General features: G+C 39.2%; 1 protein-coding gene across 1 annotated transcript in view; it reads left to right on the forward strand.

Moving 5' to 3' along the window:
- The window catches only part of KLHL14 (kelch like family member 14), a 94,460-nt gene that overhangs the window by 20,761 nt on the left and 51,421 nt on the right, over nucleotides 1–22,278 (forward strand). Inside the window, exon 2 of the mRNA XM_017344102.3 lies at nucleotides 4,531–4,652. Within this exon, the coding sequence (XP_017199591.1) occupies nucleotides 4,531–4,652 (122 nt within the window). The remainder of the gene's footprint in view (nucleotides 1–4,530; nucleotides 4,653–22,278) is intronic.

The following is a 22,278-nucleotide window of genomic DNA, read 5'->3' on the forward strand; positions in this document are numbered from 1 at the left end:
ATATATATGTTTCACAATTGTCCAGCAATTTTCAACAACTACAGAGCATATTTTAAAAACTAACTTCCGTTTCTTATCAATTTCTAAATAGATAAGAATACTTAAATTACTTAAAACTGAAAACCATTTCTACATATGTAGAGAAATGCACCATGTTGGTGGTCCCAAATCTGGTTGGTGTTAGAAACAACTGGGAGCTTGTGGAACAGTATTGATCTTCAAGGATTCATACCATTGCCTCATAATCTGTAGGAGTTGGGAACTAAAAATCTCTATCCAGAACCTAAAATTTTTATCCTCTCAGATGATCCTGATAACTTACTAGGTTTGGGAATCATTGAACGAGATTATCTCAGAGGTTTCTGCTACTTGTGATTTAATGATTCTTAGAACACTGAAGAATGACTTCTTTCACAACTTAGAATTATTTGTAATCTAAAATGAACACGGTCTAAATGCACAGTGGTAACTCTAAAGTGCTAACGAACCAACTGATTTTTTTTAATAGGTTAAAACACGCCTTGTAACCTAGTTAATGAAAACTTTTTTCATGTATCATGGAAAGGATAACTTTATCTGGCCTGTTTCCCAATTATTAAAGTTCCAAATCACTGAAATATAAATAAATGAGACTTTTCCATATTTAGAACACCAGTATGATGAAAAATTTGTTTACACCAAGAGGTTTTAGGTCATCCTTCAATCATTCATCCCCGGAACCAAAGTAGATATGTACGCAAGCACACACACGCACACGCACACGCCCGAATGTGACACATGGTAAATGTTGGGCAATTACTGAGATGGAACCAAGGAGACCTTCAAATTCTATTGCCTTTTTAACCTTATGTTTTCTATGTGAGAATCTAGGAACTCAAACACATCCAAACAGTGTTATTAATCATGACATACTCAACTTTTTGTTTGAATTTTGCTAATTTCTAATTTTTAAATACATTAATTTGCTCTAGGTAATGCTAAGATGAGAAATGAAAAAGAATATTTAAAAAGATAATTTAAGATGTGAAGAGAACATAAGAATTTGAGCTAAATTAATTCTCTATGTAAAGAGCCTCTACAAGGTACATCCTGGCCATATGAAGGAGCTCTGATTATTATAATAAGGCTACATTTGTAAATTTTGCCTAATCTAACAATCCAACCTGTAAAGCTCTGCTGTAATTTTTCATAAAAAGAGTAATTGAAATCCCTTTCAGCACAGATAGTTCAGATTATTCTAATTTTGATTTTCTAGTTCACAGGGTACCTTCCCTCCTGCCCCCAGGATGTTTTCAGATTGAAATTCACCCATATCAAATAAATAGCATGATAATCTGGGGTCCAATATCCAATACACATTTGTCATTATCTGTCATTATTGTCATTGTACCATTATAATTGTACATTGTAAAAAGAATGAAAGCTTTTCCACAGGAATTATTCACATGTATTACTTTCTAGGAGTAATTGAATAGTTGACATTGCATTTACATCAAAGTAAAATATGTTATGGTTTTTCTCATTTGTATTATTCTTAAGAAATAAGAAATGTAGAGTAATCTCAATTAGGCCCCTTTGAACCTGGATCCAGGTTCATATGTAATATCAAATATATATTTTCTTACAGTAACTATGGGAACTTTTGCATCTTAGTAAAATGGAAAGTTATATCTAGCACATTGGGCTGTTCAGAGAGCCAATGGAAAAAAATGGTGAGAAAACTATTCAGATGTGTTCTGTTACTTTATGTGTTCTGCTATACCATGCAACTTCTCACCTGCATTATCTTATTTTTGATTTCTATGCAGTTCACCTTTCTAAAGTGGAACTGTTATGTATTCATTCATTTAGAATGAATACTACTCCTTTTGATGCTGGATTGCAAAAATAACACAAGTTTTATAGACAAAATAGTCCATATAAAACACCATAACAGAATGAATGAGTGAAGATACAAATAGAACAATGCAGAAAAATGGGACTGTGTCTTTACTCACATAGGACTCAGGCACTGCCTCTACATAGGAAACATACAATCAATGAGGGTAGGTGGGATTTCTTTACTTCCAGGTAATTCTTCCTCACATCACCTGCTGAGGCTGTGTGTGCAGTGTCTTTCTTTGCTGCTATGCTAGCTAGACCTTGAATTGTGTCATTATTGATAGGGGGTGGAAGTTGTTAGCAACTGTCATCTGTTTTATGGCTTAGGTGTTGGTAGCCTGACTTCCTGTTGTCACAGGACAGATGGAAATGGCTGGTTCTTTGTACTGAGAAGACAAAGACTTTAGATCCTCTTTTCATCCGTAGAGATGGTCAACTCAAGTCAGTGTGGAAAATCTCCAGTGGGAATAATCCAGGGAAGCTGACCATATCAATGAATGAAATGACCGAACAAACATATTGGAGCCATGTAATTATCACCTTTGTTATTAATCAGATTTTTAAAACAGTACTCTTATATATTAAAATAAATTATATGCATTTGCCACAATCACCCCTTCAATGAGTCTTTCCTCTATGTCTACCCTATTGATATTGATCTGTCTGCCCTCACTGATTGTCTGGCAGCATGCAGATATGTGATGATTTCATAACAGCCACAGAATCATGACTTCCAATTCATCAGATCTGTCTACACATGGTAACTCACAGCAACCAAAAAAAGATTGTCTGCCTTCATCTTGACTTCTTTTCTACACACAAAGCAGCTGATTATCTGGACTAAGAACAATAGTGAAAAGAATGGCTGGCTGGCTGGCTGTTCTGTGACTATGCATTTTGGAAGTGAGATGGCACATAAATTAGGTGTTATTTCTAAATAAAGGAGTACTTACCATACATACTCACTTACCTTATCTCCCTTCACAAAATCACTGCAGTCCTTAAAGTATGGATTCTGCTGTTGTGATCTGTTTTTGTTTGCCAACCAGTGGCCTATGAGGCACATGGGTGGAGTTCAAAAGTATATTAAATGCAAAGAAGTTGGGTTTTCTTTTCTCTCATCTATATTCACACAGTGGCAAGATGAACATTCGTCATCTGTCTACATGTCCAGCTCCCCCTATCGATAATTCTCTAACACAGGAATTTCTTTAAAAGTATTTTTCCTACTGAGGTTTATACAATGGACTCAATGGCATCAGTTTCATTAAAGGAATTCTCTTGTTCCTACCTTCAATGCCATTAACTGTATTAAGTAAACTCTCCAAACGCTAGGTTCTTCTCCAACAAACAATGCTTCTCCACCAGGGCATATTTTGTCAAGCATCCTTGAATCAGAACGGGCTGTGTATGCAATAATAGATCCAGAGCTACACTGTGGGCTGTGTTCATATTTAAGAAGAACACTTTTGTATTTATGGACTTTTCCCTTCAATCATGGTTGTTCCATTTCTTCTACCACCACCTTGAGCCTTTCAGGTAAATGAAAAGTTCAATTATATGTAAAGCGACTGTTAAAGCAGCAGGCCCCTCGTAGGGGTCTGGGCCTCCGCTCCCTGCTTCAACAGCAAGTGTGCTCAATCCATTACTGTTCCCGAGGATTGTATATCCATCAGGTCGAGTATGCCGGCCAGGGTGCATCTTATAGCTTTTACTGCATATGAGACGTTGCAGGCCTCTTCTCAGGAACTGCCAGGCAGACTGGGAATCACGGTCACGGTTAATAGCAGCGAATTGCCAGCTCTTGATGGGTGGGTAGTCACTCCTTTCAGTGGGTGCCCCCTGGGGGAGAAGGTAGAAAAACAGAGGGAGGGAATTAGAGTGACTTTGCACAGTTGAGCAGGTTCATGCCGCTGGATCAGTGGCAAGCATTGGCAGGGCTCCACTCTGGGGAGGCTCACAACAACATCACAGTCTCATTTTTACCAATTGGTGCTGCTATATCGCCAGTGGTGCACAGGGGGAGAGCAGAGGGGAGGGCGAGCTGGGAGTAGGGAAAGGGGATGAAGGCAGAAGTCTAAGCTAAATTAAACAGACAAAAAAAATTCATGTTCAAACTGGTTAACCCACCCCAGTTAGCCCTGTGCTACTAATTGTACCAAACTGGTATTTGAAGTTCCCTGGGTGATTAAAGAGTTGGCTCACAAACTCTCTGCATAACCTTAATTTTTTCAAGGTTCTTTGAGTGGAGAATGGCTTATAATAATGATTTTGACTAATACGATTTTTGACATGCAACTTTAATGCTTAACCTTAGTACAACTCCAGAGCATTTCATGTGTACTCAGCTGTAAAGAGTGATGATTTAAAGGGATAATATAAGAAAAAGGTCGTTCTAGAATGAACCTCTAACAAATTGCATAAAGGGAGCTTATTATTCCATGGGTATGGGGATATGCAGCTCTTCTGATCATTTTTCTGCTTCGTTCAAAAAAAAATTGTTGAGACATGAATGGGAGAAGAAACAGGAAAAAATGAAATAGAAATCTGCAAGCAAAGAACATTCTTTTGATGGTTATGATTTCGTTGCCACTAAAAAAGACTCTACAATAATGTGGTTATTCATCTCCTCTTTTGTTTTGGGTGAAGAATTCGTTCTAACAAGAAAATGCTGTTGTTGGTTGGAGGGTTGCCTCCTGGACCGGACCGGCTCCCCAGCAATTTGGTTCAGTATTACGACGATGAAAAGAAGACATGGAAAATACTCACAAGTGAGTGCACTTTTTATTTACTTCAGGTTAGAGCTGTCTTGGATTCGAAAACATGGTTAATCAAATTAGACATTTTATTGATTTGTTACCCTTGGAGGTTTGTTTATGTATCACAGGGGATTTAGAGTAAAGGACTAAATTAACATTGCAGAGGTGGCCAATTTGGTAGTCGAATAGGCCTAAATTAAAATTGGCCTAAAATCACTGTACTGGTTTACGTCACTACGTGTGCTGCAATTGGAGTTGGAGGTGTGTGCAGGAGGAGCAGAGATTCCCCTACCCCCACTTCAAATTCTTGTTTATTGTTGATTGAAAATTGAAGGATTAGTTAAGAGTACTGATACATTTTTCTCACACTAAAATAGTTAATTAGCACATCGTCTCTGTAACTAGCATCCATTCTGCTTTTTAGGCATTTTTTCTCATGGCTCTTTGGTCTGTGGTAGCCAGTCCTTGGAGAAGTGCCCCCATATGTTGCTCTGGCAGAGTTTGGATGGACAGCTAGATGAGTGTTGCCTATTCCAGTTGTATTAAACTGTGCTTGCAAACTTCCCAAGATTCTCCCCTCCCTTCCTTAAAGGGTGATTGTGTTTTACAGCAAACCTCTTGCCTTGGGCACTGAGATTTGGAACTTATTGTTATATCGGTTATGATTCCCAATCTGATGCAGTCGTGGAATCAAAAATCATCGTTTCTTGAGTGCAGCAGGCTGTGTGCACTAGTCCCCTCGTGGGCACAGTGGCTGCACTGGTCAATAAAACTAAATTTTAACTGTCAAAATCGCCCAGAGCTGTAAAGATAAAATAATAAATGAGCAATTTTGATCCACAAATCAAAGCCATACATTTACAACTGACAAATGTGAAAGTTAAATGTTCTTATTGTGTGTCTTTTAAGCAGTTTTTTTAAAAATCAGATTAAAAACAAAAATAATTTTCTATGCTCTTCCAGAAAGCCCTTTAGAGTAATAGAAACTGAACAACAGTTTGCCCATAAGAGCAGAAGAGGAGTAAAGACATGTGAGGTGGTGCTTGAAATAATAGGTTTCTGAGCTGGCTTACCCCAGCGAAACCTGCAGTAGCATTGTCCAGGAACTGCAACCAGAAAGCTCCCTGGGCACCACTAACACCATGGTTGTAGTAAAGCAGTGGTGGAGTAGCAACAGTGAGATTAAGCAGAGGGAAGAAAGAAGAATAAGTTAGAGATGCCTGTAAATGACTTTTATTCTCCTTTTGACAAATTAACCATCTGACTGAAAGACCAAGCTGTATGTTAAAAGTTTATCTGAGTCTAAAGGTAAAGTAAAGCCAAACAATCAACTTTTGGACACTTGATCGATGAAGACACCTACACTGATGACACATGGAGACTAGGAGGAGGAGAGAGAAAAGAGGAAGGACAAAAGATTCTCAAAGGGAGGCAGCAGCAAAACAGAACATAAAAGACAAGGAGACATTAGACCTGACCAGGAAATGGTATTCGTTCCCAAATCTATTTGTTCCCCAAACATACCAAACTCGGTCCAATTTGCCACTTACTTGAAGCCCTGATTCAGTAGATGCTAAAAGATGAATAAAACATTGCAAACATTACCTAAGTCTTTTATTCATTTTCTAAAAGATTTATTGACTTATTTGAAAGGCGGAGGGTGGGGGAGAGGGCGAAGGTGAGGGAGAGGATCCTCTGCCTACCACTTCAGTGCCCAAATGACCACAACAGCCAGATCTGGGCCAGGCTGAAGCCAGGAGCCAGAAATCCATCCTAGCCTCCCATGAGGAAGGGTGCAAAGGCTAGGGCCATCATATAATACATTCCAAAGTACATTTGCAGGGAGCTGGACTGGAAGAGGAGCACCCAGGATTTGAACCAGCAATCTAATACGGGATGCTGGCATCACAAGCAGTGGCTTAACCCACTGCACCACCATGTTGACTCCTCTTATATTCATTTTAGACACTGCTCACAGATAAGTTGATCGTCAAATATATTGTCCAAACAGAATTTTGAGCATGAAAGAGATCTATTAATTATGCTGGGACAATAATTAGACTAGAACATATGGTAATCCTACTTAAAATTTCCTCACTGCCTGATTTAACTGTTTTCTTGGACAGATGTAGTAAGAATGCATGAGCTTTGAGTCAGACAGACCTTGGTTCCAACCTAGACCTATAACCTGGAGGAAGTCATTTAAGTATTCTGACTCATAGTGTATTTTGTCAGATCATTTGAGTATATTTTTAATAAATAGTGTTTATAAATCATCTAGCACATAGCATTCACCCAGTAAATTGCAGGAATAATTTATATTACTATATCACCACCGGCAATATAAGCTCAAGGACTGTATCTTTGTATCCTAAAAGCATCAGTCAATAAAAGTTCTTCATGCAAATAGGGAGACAAGTAACATTGTAATGGATACTTTAGTCCACTTCCCCAGAGTAGAGTCTATTTCCCATAGTTTTCCTATGTTAGATGTAATAATCAATAGACCAACAAGTAAGAATCAATGAGTACCTATTAACTAAATTTACTTGATGTGAAAGGAAATAAAAAGTATATTTGTGTATATATATGACAAATTTCTATACTATTTGGGCCATGTTAGTAATAAATGAAGAAATGTTTCTCCTAGGAATAATATCCAAATTCTCTCAAAGTTGAACAAAACATCAAAGATGGCAGAACTTCTACTGCCTTTCTTTTGCTCTAGATTAAATGCTAAGCTGATTTGTCAGGGAAGCGAGTATGAAAGTTAATGAGGGAAGACAGTGTCCTGGGTTGAGTTCTGCTTAGGTATTGAGTGACTCTATATAAACAAAGTAACTCACAACCACCTTAAACTTGAGATCAGCCACAGCTTCTGAATCAGCATACTTGGCCCTCTTGATTCAAGCACACAGTTCTCAGCGCATCTCCAGGCTCCTTTTAGAAAGATGCCTTCCAACAGATACAAGCAGAGATAGCTACCCATGGGAGCCACAATATTCACACACATTGTGTAACAAAGAAGAGTTAAAGGTCCTTCACCATTCTCTTTAGATCTTATCCTGTTATGCTGTTTATATTTAGTAACCACTATACATCTGAGTAATTGAGTGAGGATGAATAGGAGTGAAAAACTGGGTCTACTTAACATAAGGAAACAAAATTCAAATCATCAGGCAGCCAGTGGCCTGGTATACCCTATCAGCAGAGAGCACCTATTCCCACAGAAAAGACTGTTGCTGGCGCAGACTGCATTTTGATCATCTTTGGAAAATCATTCAATCTGATATTATAAATGCATGTTAAGAATGCTGACAGACCACCCAATCCCCTATCAGAAAACTATTGAGAAACAACATGAAAAAGTGTCTATAAGGCCCTTTTGTAAAGGTGAAGCATTAAGTAATAACAATAAAATTCACATTGTTGTTCTCTTACCTGTTAATAAGAAAAAGGAAGTGGAGATGCACTTTCATTCATTTTTATTTTACAGTACTGCTTTTCTTGCATTTCTCACTCCTGCACGCAGTCTCCCGTTTCATTCTTAACTTATTAGAAAGCAGTACAGGAGACATGAATACTAAAATGGCCAATGCGAAAAACATGCCTCCCAGTTTGCAGGCCCTAAATCCTCAGTGAAAAGATCAAACAAAGCAATCCCCATGGCTGCTGTGGACTTTTTGTTACAGATTTCTCACATACCAAAGTTTCCATGAAGTCCACGTGTGGAAACACCTTCCATTTCTCCCCATGGTATAGCACTGAAGAGCTCAACATTCCATTTGTATTCCCCATTGGCCAATTTCTTTACTGATGGATAAAGGTATTTATTTCCCAGAAACTGCCTTCCCTTCTGCCTCCATTTCAGATAAGAGATTCAGTTCACCAAGTGCTTCTTTGTTGCCTTCTGTGAGCAATGACAGGAAAAAGGACTTCAAAATATAGATTTATGCTTCCATGTGCCAATAATGACCTCCCTTTAATAACATGAGAATGAAAATTACGGAGCTAAGTTAGAAAGTCTTGTTGCTGCTTTTGACTTCCTTGTTCCCCCTGTGAAAGCTGGGGGAAATCGTTTTGTTCCTCTTTCCTGCCATTGATTTACAACTCTTTTTGCTACTGTGCAGTGCAAGGATGTGGGGCCTTCTTTTTTTTTTTTTTTTTTTTTTTTTTTTTTTCCCATAGAAAAGAAAGGAAACTGATGAGTTGTGGTTTCCTAGGTTGTCTCCTCTGGCCCAAGATAACACTGAACTTGATCCCATCCACACAGGAAGGGCCCTCTGAGTGGCTGCCATCAATATCACAATTAGAAAATTGTTACTGGCCAGCGCTGCAGCTCAATAGGCTAATCCTCCACCTGCAGCGCCGGCACGCTGAGTTCTAGTCCTGGTCAGGGTGCCGGATTCTGTCCCGGTTGCCCCTCTTCCAGGCCAGCTCTCTGCTGTGGCCAGGGAGTGCAGTGGAGGATGGCCCAAGTGCTTGGGTCCTGTACCCCATGGGAGACCAGGAGAAGCACCTGGCTCCTGCCTTCGGATCAGCGCGGTGCACCGGCCGCAGCACGCTGGCCACAGCGGCCATTGGAGGGTGAACCAATGGCAAAGGATGACCTTTCTCTCTCTCTCTTTCTGTCTCTCTCTCTCTCACTGTCTTCTCTGCCTGCAAAAAAAAAAAAAAAAAAAAAAAAAAGATTGGTACTCTTCATATTTTAAAAAATATGTATTTCCACCACTATTGAAGGAACAGTAATGAGAAAAGAAACCTTATATAAGACATTTAAGCTCAGTTCTAAGAGACAAATGTAGGTTTGACCATATTCAATATTCAGGTAATGCAGAATTGTTTAACTGCTGATTATTTAGGAAACAATGAACCTGCAGGTTGCTACGTTCCCTAGGACTTCTTTCCTTGGCCCTTCTATCTCTTGATTTCAGCCCATTTCTGTTTTTTGAAAATCTATAGATAAAAAAGTCAAGTTAGTCAAAAGCTACTAATTTTTTCTTATGATTTCTTATTTTGAAGGAAATAAAAAGTGAAGGTTTTGTACCTGTAGGTTTCCTTCATATTAGTTTTATGACCAAGAACCCAAACCCATAAATGACTTAATTTTACACAAGTAGATGGAGTTTATTTTATTTTTTTTAACTTTTATTTAATGAATATAGATTTCCAAAGTACAGCTTATGGACTACATTGGCTTCCCCCACTCCCCCATGACTTCCCTCCCACCTGCAACCCTCCCCTTTCCCGCTCTCTCTCCCCTTTATGGAGTTTATTGATAGAGTACTTCTCATCACAGAAGAACCTCAGAAAGCAGGGAGATGCTTGTGGAATAACTCTGAAAATGCCTGATAAGAATTTAGACTTATTTCCAGCATTCCGTTTCCTCACATAGCAAGCAGTTATTGAATATCCATTCAATGTTGGGTCGTAGGATAAAATGTCTCTCTTCTCAATAACCTAAGGACACAATTATAATACCTTATTCTAAGGGCTAGATAGGGAAATCCTAGGGTACTATGGCAGCATCAAAAGGGGCCTGTATTCTAAACATGAGAGGTGATGAGAAAGTGAGGAGGGATTATCTAGGCAAAGAGGTGACTGGGAAAATGTAGCCTGATGTCAGGGATGCCTAAAAGGAAAGACACAGTAAAGCACCTTCCAGAATCTGAACATGTGTGTGTCTGTAGGAGAGTCTGAGGCTGGGATAGTATAAATTATAAAACTGGGGCATCAACCAAGAACCAAATCATAGGGGTGGGGATTTGGCTCAGAGGTTAAGACACATACATCCCATAACTCAGTGCCTGCGTTCAAGGCCGGGCTCCACTCTTGTTTTCAGCTTCTTGCTAATGCACACCCTGGGAAGCAGCAGATAATGGTATAAATACTTGGGTCCCTGCCATCCACGTGGGAGATTCAGACTGAGTACCAAGCTCCTATCTTTAAACTGGTCCAGCCCCAGCTGTTGTGGATATTTTGGGAGTAAACCAGCAGATGAAAGTGCTTTATGTGTTTTTATTTTTACAGAAAACACCATGTCATACGATGATTATTTCAAGGAATTTTCAAGTTTAAAAATTGAGAGTAAGCATACTCCCATAATTTTTGTTTCCAATGTTAAAAAAAACACAGTGACATAAAGATTTGATACAATAGCATAGCAGTTGATTTATCTTAGCTTGGAACTTTTTATTTCAGCTCATGGAACAATTGTTTCCATGACTTTGGACAAAGAGGAAGGAAAGACAGAGAATTGTGTTTGGACTTTTTAAATATGTTAGCATCTAATTTTACCTTCAATGAGCTCAATTCTAATTTGAGATACATGGCTGCACATTGCTATATATCTTGAATTATTTGCTACTGTGTATTCATGCACCAGTGCATTAGTGGATTTTTCATAGATTTTTAAAAAATATGTGTGATGGTCACTCTGAATTCTGTATTTTAAGTCAGTTGGGTCCCTAGTAAAACCAGTTGAGTTTATTTGCAAATCTCTTGTTTATTTCTGGTTCATACTGCCTTGAATATAGCAATTACTTTTTCTCCAGAGAACAACAGTATGTGTAAAAATGCCTTTTCTACATACAAGTTGTGGTATTTGGTCCTGAGTCTGGCATGGAGAAGGAATGAGTTATATGGGCTACTTAAATTTGCTCTGTGTGATTAGACAAACTGTAGACCAAGTGTAGCAAACCTCTAAATGTTGAGTACTAAAAGATTTTAAATGAATCTCCCTGACCAACCCTCTCACTTCACATACTCATATCATCCAGTCAACAAATACAATTGACATCTCCTATGTAACAGAGACTGCTAAGCATAGAAGATGCAATGTTAAGGCAAAACAAGTTTCACCATGGCCTCACTGAGTTTAGAATGGGACACAGCATTAATAAATAATCCCAGGGAGCAGTATATAATAACAAAACATGGTAGTGCTGTGAAGGAAAGGAATTAAATATACAAGAGCTTGCAGTGGAGAGACCCAATCTAGTTTAAGAGTTAGGGACTATCACCAAATAAGTGGTACTTAAGCTGAGAACCTAAGGGTGAGAAAAGTTAGGCAGCAATCCAGGTGAAAGTCTGAGAAAAGATAGCTCTGAGTTAGTTAGCAGTGAATGCAAACACCCTGGAGAGAAGGTGCATGGCTGAACTCAGAGTGAGACAGAGCAGGCATTTTGTGCAGTAGTTGCAATGTCATTCCCACATTCTGTTGGAGAGCCTGGGCTCAACTCCTCAGCTCTGCCTCTGATTCCAACTTCTTGCTAATGTACCCTCTAGGAGGCAGCATGTGATGGTTCAAGTAGTTGAGTCCGTGTCACCCATGTGGGACATGGGGTTCCCAGCTCCTGGTTTCAGCCTGACTCAACCCCAGCTACTGTGGGCATTTGGGGAGTGAACCAGATGGAAGATATCTTTCTCTCTACCTTTTTCTTCTTTTTCAGTTGTTTATATGATTTAACAATTTTTAACATTTTGCTGTATTCACTTCATATATGGGTATTATATAAAATGCACATCACATAATGTGGGATTCATGAAAATGATCATAAAGTAGGGATCTCTCTGCTTTTCAAATAAAAGTATAAAGTGAGACAGAGAAAGACACAAAATGTGGCTAAAGATGTCAGCAAACCAGGCCATATAGGAACTTCTATGGCAGATTCAGTCTTGGTTGTCACTTTAAGTGATGAAAAGAGAGAGAGGTGCTACACCAAGAGTCCCAGGATGACTTAATGGCAGAGGGAGACGGAGAACACTGGTCTCTACTATTCGCATGAAAGTGTGCTGCCTCAGATACCACATGCATCAGCCTCACCAAATGTCACCTTTCCACCCTATCAGTTTCTTTGTCAGTCACTGGACCTTCTTAGTACCAACGTCTACATCAGTTAGGCCATTATAACGCAACAATCGCTAACTGTGAACAACTTAAATAGGTAAAGATTTCTTTCTTTTTGTGTCTCATGTCTATGGCTTTGTTCCACTTCTCATTCTGGGATTCAGCTTAATAGAAACTCTGCTATTTGACTTATCTCCATTGCCGTGGTTGGGGAGAGAGAAATTTCACACTTTTAACCTAAATGCATACATTGTGTGGACAAAAACAAATCACTGGTCCATTCCTAACTTCAAAGTGGAGAAGTGCAATCATTTTAAAGTCTCTGAAGAATGATAACCAAAATATTTAATAGTCCTAAGATGAAAGCAAGGTACCCTTATGTACAGCAAATATTTGATTTGTTCTTATTACATGCAAAGTGTTTTCATTCCTACAAAAAAGTTATTGGAATAGATAGCCACTCCATTCATTTTAAACATTTATTATTTATTTGAAAGGCAGAACTATAGAGAGAGAAGGAGAGCCAGAGATCTTCCACCCACTGGTTCACTCCCCCAAATAGCCCCCAAAAGCCATGTCTAGACCAGGCCAAAGCAGGAGCCAAGAATTCTGGCCTCCCACATTGGTAGCAGGGACCTAAGCACTTCTTTTGCACATTAGCAGCAGCCTGAATCAGAAGCAGAGTAGCCAAACAAACAAACAAACAAGCATCTAATGCAGGCATCACAAGTAGAGGCTTAACCCACTGCACCAAAACATGGGCTCCTTCATGTTTCAGTCTTACACTTGCTACATCAGTGCAGCTTTATTGTCAGGATTCATATTTATTGAAGATATGTTTCCATATTAAAGGAAAAGCTTGGAATTATATTCCCAATATTATTATGCTTTTTAAAATTTTTTTCAAAAGTTGACTCCCCTCAAATAATTTAAATGTGTTTGAGTGACTGCTTCTATTTATGATATGGAAACCATTTTCCATCTATAATACAGTTATACAAATACCTATATAATCATGGATATAAATTATAGACATACATAGTTCTCATGGAACAGAATAGTTTTTATCTGAGGGATAGCATTTAAGAAAGAGCTGAAACGATTTTCAAAATGACAACAAAAAATGAGAATTTTGGTTAGTGACTATTATATGCAAATATCATCATCAAAACAAAGGAGTAATTAAGGCAAATTGCAAATAAGTGAGTGTTTCTTTTCAAATCCATGAGATGACTCTGTGGTGATGTTATTAACCAAACCTCTATTTGAGGAATATCCATTCAGAATTTGGGGTTTTGTGTATTATACACAAAATGACTCTATTCCTGGGGAATGTCTGATCACCACCATCACACCTTTATATTCATTAAGGGCTGTGCTTTCCAGAAGATGCCTTCAGGGCCTGACGTGGCCTGGGGATGCCTTTGTGGAAGGGGAGAGCCACGCAGACACTCTCTCAGCCCTGTGTCTGGATGTCACTGCTCCTTACAGTGTGTTCTAATTATTAATCCTACTGACATGCCTCATTTGGCCATTAAGTCTTAATTTACTTTTAAAAAAATTAAGATTGAATTCCAGTGATTTAGCTAGAACAATCATCATTGTGAGTTTCAAAGACCAAAATGTTCCCACATTTTTATGTTGAGAACCGCTTAGCTCTTTCAGAAAACCCTACTGCTAAGGCAATGATGTATCACTTTCACTTTCATTATATGTTTTTAATCAGAGCGTGACTTCACACTAGACAAAGCGATGCTTTATGCATGATCTCACTTGTTTTTGCTAAAATCTTTTGACATGATTAATTTTACTTTAATGCTTTTGTCTTGTTGTAATGGTAAGGATGATGGGTATAAACCAGGCAAAATACATGCTTTTCCATTATAATGCCACTGAGCATTAAAAATATATTTTCGATGAAAGGGAAAAAAAAATCACAGGAGACTGGACCGACTGGAATTAAATTTCTTGCTACCTGAACACAGAGTACATGAGATTTTTTGAAAAATTATTTAGTCATTGTCTTTAGTTTTATTTTTTGGTATTTTTATAGCAATTTATTCATCTGTATGATTAGATCTGAAGAGGAACGAAGAGATTGTAGCCCATGGATTTCTTGATCTTTTCTCATTTGTTGCTTTACAGTATTTACCTCCTGCACAGTGCCAAGGGACTGAAATATTAACCACTTGTATACAAAGTACATCTCCACCAAATCAAAGGCAAGCAGGCCACAGCTTTTCTATACTGTAGCCTGTCATTGGCTGTAGGCTAGTTTTCAGCCATACTGATTTTTAGTCCAAAAGAACTGAATACAACAAATAGCCTTTTTCTGAATTACAGAAAAGCAGTGATGTGGATGACTTTAAAACGAAAACAATAGACTATTCAACAAGTGAGACCTGCTTTGTCAGCTGCTGTTCAGTACCAGTTCTTGCATATTCATTTTTTCTTCACTAATAAATTGTGGTGATGCTTATCCATATTACAAGAATATGACACCTCCCTTCCTGTATACAACCTGTCTGCTTGCTTTCCTTGACTCTGAAATAAAACCTGTCCGATAACCTTACCTAGCCCTGTTCCTTCTGTACCTGCATGTCTATCACAGTGATGTTGGCTTCTTGTAGCTGCTAAGCACTTTGAATGAGGCTAATGTGACTGAGAAACTCAATTTCCAATTTTACTTCATGTTCTCAAATTTAGATTTTGATAACTTTCTGTGTCAGTAGCACAACTCTAGGAGGAGGAAGCTGTGTGATGTGCTCACACTCAAGCAGGGGCACTGTCTTCCATCCTCACCTTGCTAGGCCACACCCATTCACTTAATAGGCAAGGGGAAAAATAGGTGACCTTCATGAAACAAAAGTATATTCCAAGAGTAGCCAATGAACCACATGTCACCCTTGTTCTACATACGAGGGCTTCATGTTTTAGTTTCTCAGTATTTCCTTCCACAAACGCCCATTTTTTTCATGTAGGTGTATTCATTTTCCAGGACTGCTGTACCAAACTACCACAAATGAGCAGCTTAAAACAGTGTTTTTTTCTTGCAGGAGTCCAAAACCAAGGTGTCATCAGGGCCATGTCTGCTGTGAAGGTTGTAGGGGAGAGGCTTCCCTTACCTCTTCTCAGCTTCTTATGGACACCAGCAGTCTTCAGGCTGCTCGGCTGATAGGTTCCTCATTGCAGGCTCTGTCTTCACATGGGCTTCTTCTCTGTGTCACTCGCCTGTGTCTCTGTATCTAGTCCTCCTCTCCTTTCTCATAAAAACAACTATCATTGGTTTTAAAGCTCACCCAATCTAGTAGGAACTCATTCTACCTTGTCTTTATCTATCAAGACTCTTTTTCCAAATAAGATCAGGCTCACAGATACCAGCAGTAAGGACTTCACAAATGTTTTCCTGGGAATGCAATTCCATTCATGACATCTAGAGAATTGCACACATAAGAAAAAAATATAGTGAAATTCCTGGCACCTCACTTGCATGTATTCATTTAATTCTCACAACAGCTCTCTACGATGGTAGGCACTGTAATTGTTTCTACTTGAGATGAAGCAATGGAAGCACGGAGACATGAAATAGTTTGCTCAAGGTCACACAGATGGTAAATGGCAGAGCCAAAATGTGTACCAAATAAAGCTCCAAAGCTGTGCTTTTCGCTGCTTCTCATTACTGTGACAATAGTAGAGGGCAAGTTGTTAAAAGAGTCAAAGGTGAAGCAAGATGAGACTCTTGCATTTATGCAGAATAACACTGAATATCTTCTGTGCAAATAAAATATATTAATATCCTAAATATGCATGTTCATTTGTTGAATCTTCTACTGTGCCCTTTATTATTATGTTTGAAAAATGAATACGTATTGGATTATTTTCCAGGTGAGAATTATTTTAGAATGAGGTGATCTTTGTTCGTGTCCTGAGGACTTGCAGTTCCTACCACCACTTTCTGTGTATACTTGTTCACTTGCAAAAATTATAATTTTTAAAGTCTGTGTGCTAAGATAGGATTTCTAAAGAGGGAAGAGCTGAGCATTTATGCTCCCAGTTGTTCATTGCATTTCATACTAAAATGACTCAGAGGAACTCCCCTGTCCGTGATATCCTCAGAAATCTCAGATCTTTGTTTCCTGTACATTCATAAATTTGTTTGAAGTTTTTCATTACCATAAGCATTAACTGGACCAAATATTAGTAGCTGCTCTTATATGTGCATAAACGTTTTGTAGAATTTTTACTTCTGCCAATATAGAGCTCTCATATTTTAAAAACTGATGGCCGGCGCCGCGGCTCAATAGGCTAATCCTCCGCCTTGTGGCACCGGCACACCGGGTTCTGGTCCCGGTCGGGGCACCGGATTCTGTCCTGGTTGCCCCTCTTCCAGGCCAGCTCTCTGCTGTGGCCAGGGAGTGCAGTGGAGGATGGCCCAAGTGCTTGGGCCCTGCACCCGCATGGGAGACCAGGAGAAGCACCTGGCTCCTGCCTTCGGATCAGCGTGGTGCGCCGGCCGCAGTGCGCCAGCCGCGGCGGCCGTTGGAGGGTGAACCAACGGCAAAGGAAGACCTTTCTCTCTGTTTCTCTCTCTCACTGTCCACTCTGCCTGTCAGAAAAAAATAAAACTGATAAAGCACCCCTTTCTGTCTTTATTCTTTCAAAAACCCATCAGCATGGGCATTTGGCCTTGCAGTTAAGGCACTAGTTACGATGATCGGGTCCCACAGCTGAGTGCCTGAGTTCAAGTCTCCAGCTTTGCTCCTAAGTCCAGCTTTGAGAGACAGCAGTGCTGGCTTGAGTGGTTGGGTTGCCTGCCATTCGTGTGGAGACCTAGAGAATTGCACACATAGTGAAATGAATTCCTGGCAATCCTAGGCATTGGCCCAACCTAGTCTCTGCTATTGCAGGCATTTGAAGAGTGAACCAGTAAGATCTTTATTTCTCTCTGCTTCTCAAAAGATGTAGGTGCAGATGATTTAAAGGAAAGTGTAATGGTTATTTACTTTGCGTGTTGCCATTAAATTCACAGAGCTTTGGTATACTCTACTGCATTTGACACAAATACATGTACATAGGTTTCCATGTTCAGTCCAGAAAACAAACCATGATGGTTCCTGTCATTTCTTTGTATTGCTAGTGCCCAGTTCATTTGCTGGTGTGAGCACTGGAAGACCTGAATCCAGAAACTAAAAATTTGAGTAGACATGGGCACAATCTTAAATCAAGAAGTTGGCTGTACCATGCACCTTCACTAGACAGAATAACCCTTCTTGACCTTTGGAAAATTCTTCAATTTCCCATATTCTGCATTCTCTTGAGACAGCTTTTGTTCTTTTACAAAAGAAAAGTTAGTAATTTACAAATATGATAACTGATGCCTGGTTCTATGCTGGCCTGTGTAAAGCCAAGGATGGGACTTGAACTGCCTTTACAGCTCAGCTAGCTTCGCAGAGAGGAAAATTCTTTTTCCAAGTCACAGATTGTACCCCATCCTACTCCTTCTAAGCATATGTGACTGTTGATAACAGAATTCCATTGAAAGAGAGGCAGGAACAGCACAAATCCATTAACACTACTGCAACATAATAGGACATTTATCCGGCTGAAAGTAGGTTAGCAGCTTCAGCCTCATGCATGTTGTTTTCTTAAGCAGAACTGATGGGGGCAAAGAGAGCACAGAGCAATGCCATCAGAGGTCTTCTCAGTCTCACTTGTTTGCAGGGGATAATATGTTACATGAAAGGTTGCAAATGCATGAACATAAACACATTTCCCAGAATAAAGCATTTCTTTTTTTTTAACTTTTATTTAATGAATATAAATTTCCAAAGTACAGCTTATGGATTACAATGGCTTCCCCCCCATAACGTCCCTCCCACCCGCTACCCTCCCCTTTCCTACTCCCTCTCCCCTTCCATTCACATCAAGATTCATTTTCGATTCTCTTTATATACAGAAGATCAGTTCAGCATACATTAAGTAAAGATTTCAACAGTTTGCTCCCACACAGAAACATAAAGTGAAAAATACTGTTTGAGTACTAGTTATAGCATTAAATCTCAATGTACAGCACACTAAGGACAGAAATCCTACATGAGGAATAAGTGCACAGTGACTCCTGTTGTTGACTTAACAAATTGACACTCTTGTTTATGGCATCAGTAATCACCCTAGGCTCTTGTCATGAGCTGCCAAGGCTATGGAAGCCCCCTGAGTTCACCGACTCTGATCATATTTAGACAAGGCCATGGTCAAAGTGGAAGTTCTCTCCTCCCTCCCTTCAGAGAAAGGTACCTTCTTTGCTGACCCGTTCTTTCCTTCTTTCCACTGGGATCTATCTCACTTGCAGAGATCTTTCATTTAGGTTTTTTTTTTTTTTTTTTTTCCCCAGAGTGTCTTGGCTTTCCATGCCTGAAATACTCTCATGGGCTTTTTAGCCGGATCCGCATGCCTTAAGGGCTGATTCTGAGGCCAGAGTGCTGTTTAGGACATCTGCCATTCTATGGGTCTGCTGTGTATCTTGCTTCCCATGTTGGATCATTCTCTCCCTTTTTTATTCTATCAGCTATTATTTGCAGACACTATTCTTGTTTATGTGCTCCCTTTGGCTCTTAGTCCTATCATTATGATCAATTGTGAACAGAAATTGATCACTGGGACTAGTGAGATGGCATTGGTACATGCCACCTTGATGGGATTCAATTGGAATCCCCTGGTATGTTTCTAACTCTACCGTTTGAGGTAAGTCAGCTTGAGCATGTCCCGAATTGCACATCTCTTCCCTCTCTTATTCCCACTCTTATATTTAACAGTGGTCAATTTTCAGTTAAGTTTCAGCACTTAAGAAGAATTGTGTATTGATTACAGTATTCAACCAAAAGTATTAAGTAGAACAAACAAAAAAAATACTAAGAGGGATAACATATTAAGTTGCTTATCAACAGTCCGGGTGAGGGCTGATCAAGTCACCGTTTCTCATAGTGTTCATTTCACTTTAACAGGTTTCCTTTTTGGTGCTCAGTTAGTTGTCACCTATCAGGGAGAACAAGTGGTATTTGTCCCTTTGGGATTGGCTTATTTCACTCAGCATAATGTTTTCCAAATTCCTAACAGGGATCACTTTTCAGTTAAAATTTAAACACCTAAGAATAATTGTGTGTTAATTACAGAGTTCAACCAATGGTACTAGAACAAAAAGATTGTTTGAGATTTATTTATTTATTTGAAAGTTCCAGGGGGAGGGGGAGAAAAGAGGAGGAGAGACGGAGACAGAGATCTTCCATCCTCTGGTTCACTGAAGTCAGGAGCTTCTTCTGTGTCTCCCACACACAAGTGTGGTGCAGGGGCTCAAGCTCTTGGGCCATCTTCTATTGTTTTCCCAGGTACAGTAGTAGGGAGCTGGATTAGAAGTGGAGCAGCTGAGACTCGAACTGGTGCCCATGTGGGATGACAGCACCACATGCAGTGGCTTTACCCACTATGCCACAGCCCCTGAATAAATCATTTCTATGCCAACTTTTCCTTTTGAGAGAAATGTGTTAGTAACAGTTGTCTATCCAAGGGTCAGCAAACTTTTCTGAGAAAGGCCAGACAGTACATATTATTTGGTTTTATAGCCATGGAGTCTCTGTCGCAACTATTCAACTCTACCATTGTAGTGCCAAAGCAGCCATAAATACAGAACTGAAAAAGCATGGCTGGGTGCCAACAAAATTTATTTATAAAACAGATGGAAGGTTAGATGTGGCCAGTAGGCCATAGTTTGCCAGCCTTTGTACTCTAAGGACATACTATTTTTTCACAAATCATATTACTTGGTAGTGAAATAATACTTGTGGCAATATGGTAATAAGCAGCATTTATTAGACTAAGCCCTTCGTATGTATTAATTCAATTAAGTCTCACTCCAGAGATCCTACACTTAAATAAAAAATGATACCATATCATTTGCCACCTTCATCTCTAACTTGAGAAGCAGATGCTGTTCTAAATATCAATGAAACACTTACCCTGACAGCAAAATGAGGATAGATATTATATATGCCTTCTTGACTAAATTAATTCCCCTACAGGACATACTGCATAGACACTGGACAATGCCATATCAGAGATCAACACATGTGCTACAGCTCTAGGCAAAAACCAAATGAACCAAATATTGACTTAACAGCCATGGAGACTTCTAGTATGGCACAGGTAGCAGTAGGCTTCCAAAGATATATGTTCAGCTCTTAAATGTGTAGACTTACACTTTTCAGCTTATCTTAAGTCTATGTTTGGAGCTGGTATTGTGATATAGCCCATTTAGCCATAACCTGCGACACTGGTGTCCCATGTAGGCACTGGTTCAAGACCCAGCTGCTTGACTTCCAATCCAGCTCCCTGCTTATGTGCCTAGGAAAGCAGTGGAGGATGACCCATGTGATTGGGTCCCTGAACCCACTTGGGAGACCAGGAAGAGGCTCCTGATTCCTGGCTTCCACTTGGCCCAGCCCCAGCTGTTATGGCCATTTGGGGAGTGAACCAGCAGATGGAAGCTCTGTCTGTAACTCTGAATTTCAAATAAATAAATCTTTAAAAATGAAAAAATTAACTAGACATTAATTCATTAGCCAGTAGGGCACAAACAGGTTGTTTTGAGACAGCAGTAGCCTTCCAGAGGTATATCCAGCTCTTAAATGTGTAGAGATTTTTCAGCTCCTCTTAATTTTACATTTGAACTTAAAGTTATCTGTTATATAAACTGAGCCTATCTGAAGAGTACAGATACCAAAAAATTATGGAATAGAAAAGTTAGGGAGGAAAATTTTTATCTCAGCAACCTGAAAATGATAGTATATAAACACTTATGATGTGTCTAACATTGTGTTAAATGCATGATAAACATATTTAGTGTTTATAAGGCAGATATAACTACCATGGTGAGAATGAAAAAAAGTTTAGACTCAATAACTTTACCTAACTTTCACAGGTAGTAAATATGAGTCAATATTCCAAGACAGGATTTTTTTTTTTTTTTTTTTACTTCCTTAAGGTGTTCTCTCTCTGCCTCCCATGGCATGAAGCTAAAAATAGATGAAGAACTTCTTTGGGCAAGACAATGTGCTCTGTTCTTACACAGATTCTCTCAGTGTGATCATGTGAGGTTGATATCATACTGTCTCCATTTCAGTGCTGAAGAAATCAAAGTCAAGGAATATACCCAAGCCAGTTCATGGTGGAGCCAGAAGCTGGCTTTAGAGCCTGCTCTTCAACTCAGCACTACACTGCTTTTATCCTGTTACATTGTTAAGGATAGTGAACGTTTATTGAGGCTTTTCTAGGATAATAGATGTTTACATATTTATTGGACTCATTTTATCCTCATGACCACTCTTGGAGATTTCCCTGTGTAATCCCTGTAGTTGGAAAGCACTTTCAAGGCTATCATTCATTGGATACCCCCTAGTAACCCAGTGAGATAAACAGGTCACCGTTTGTTATCATTATTTGACATATGAGGAAACTAAAGTTCAGAGTGGTTAAGTGACTTGTCAAGGTCACACAATAATTGATGAATTTGTGACTCAAACCCTTGGCTTCCGACCTAATTTAGTTCAGTGTTCTTTCTATTAAGCCATGTTCTATGAAACCTTATTAGGAGTCCCTTGACCTGTAACTGACATTATTTGATCTCTTTCTAACATGATATTTTTTTCCCAACTGGGTTATTTATAAAAGTATTTATATATCAGAAGCTTTCTGAATCATGCTAGCCATTTTTTAATGAAGAATAATTAACTCTTGGTT

The sequence above is a fragment of the Oryctolagus cuniculus genome, chromosome 10 (assembly GCF_964237555.1).
Source record: "Oryctolagus cuniculus chromosome 10, mOryCun1.1, whole genome shotgun sequence".
Taxonomy (NCBI): domain Eukaryota; kingdom Metazoa; phylum Chordata; class Mammalia; order Lagomorpha; family Leporidae; genus Oryctolagus; species Oryctolagus cuniculus.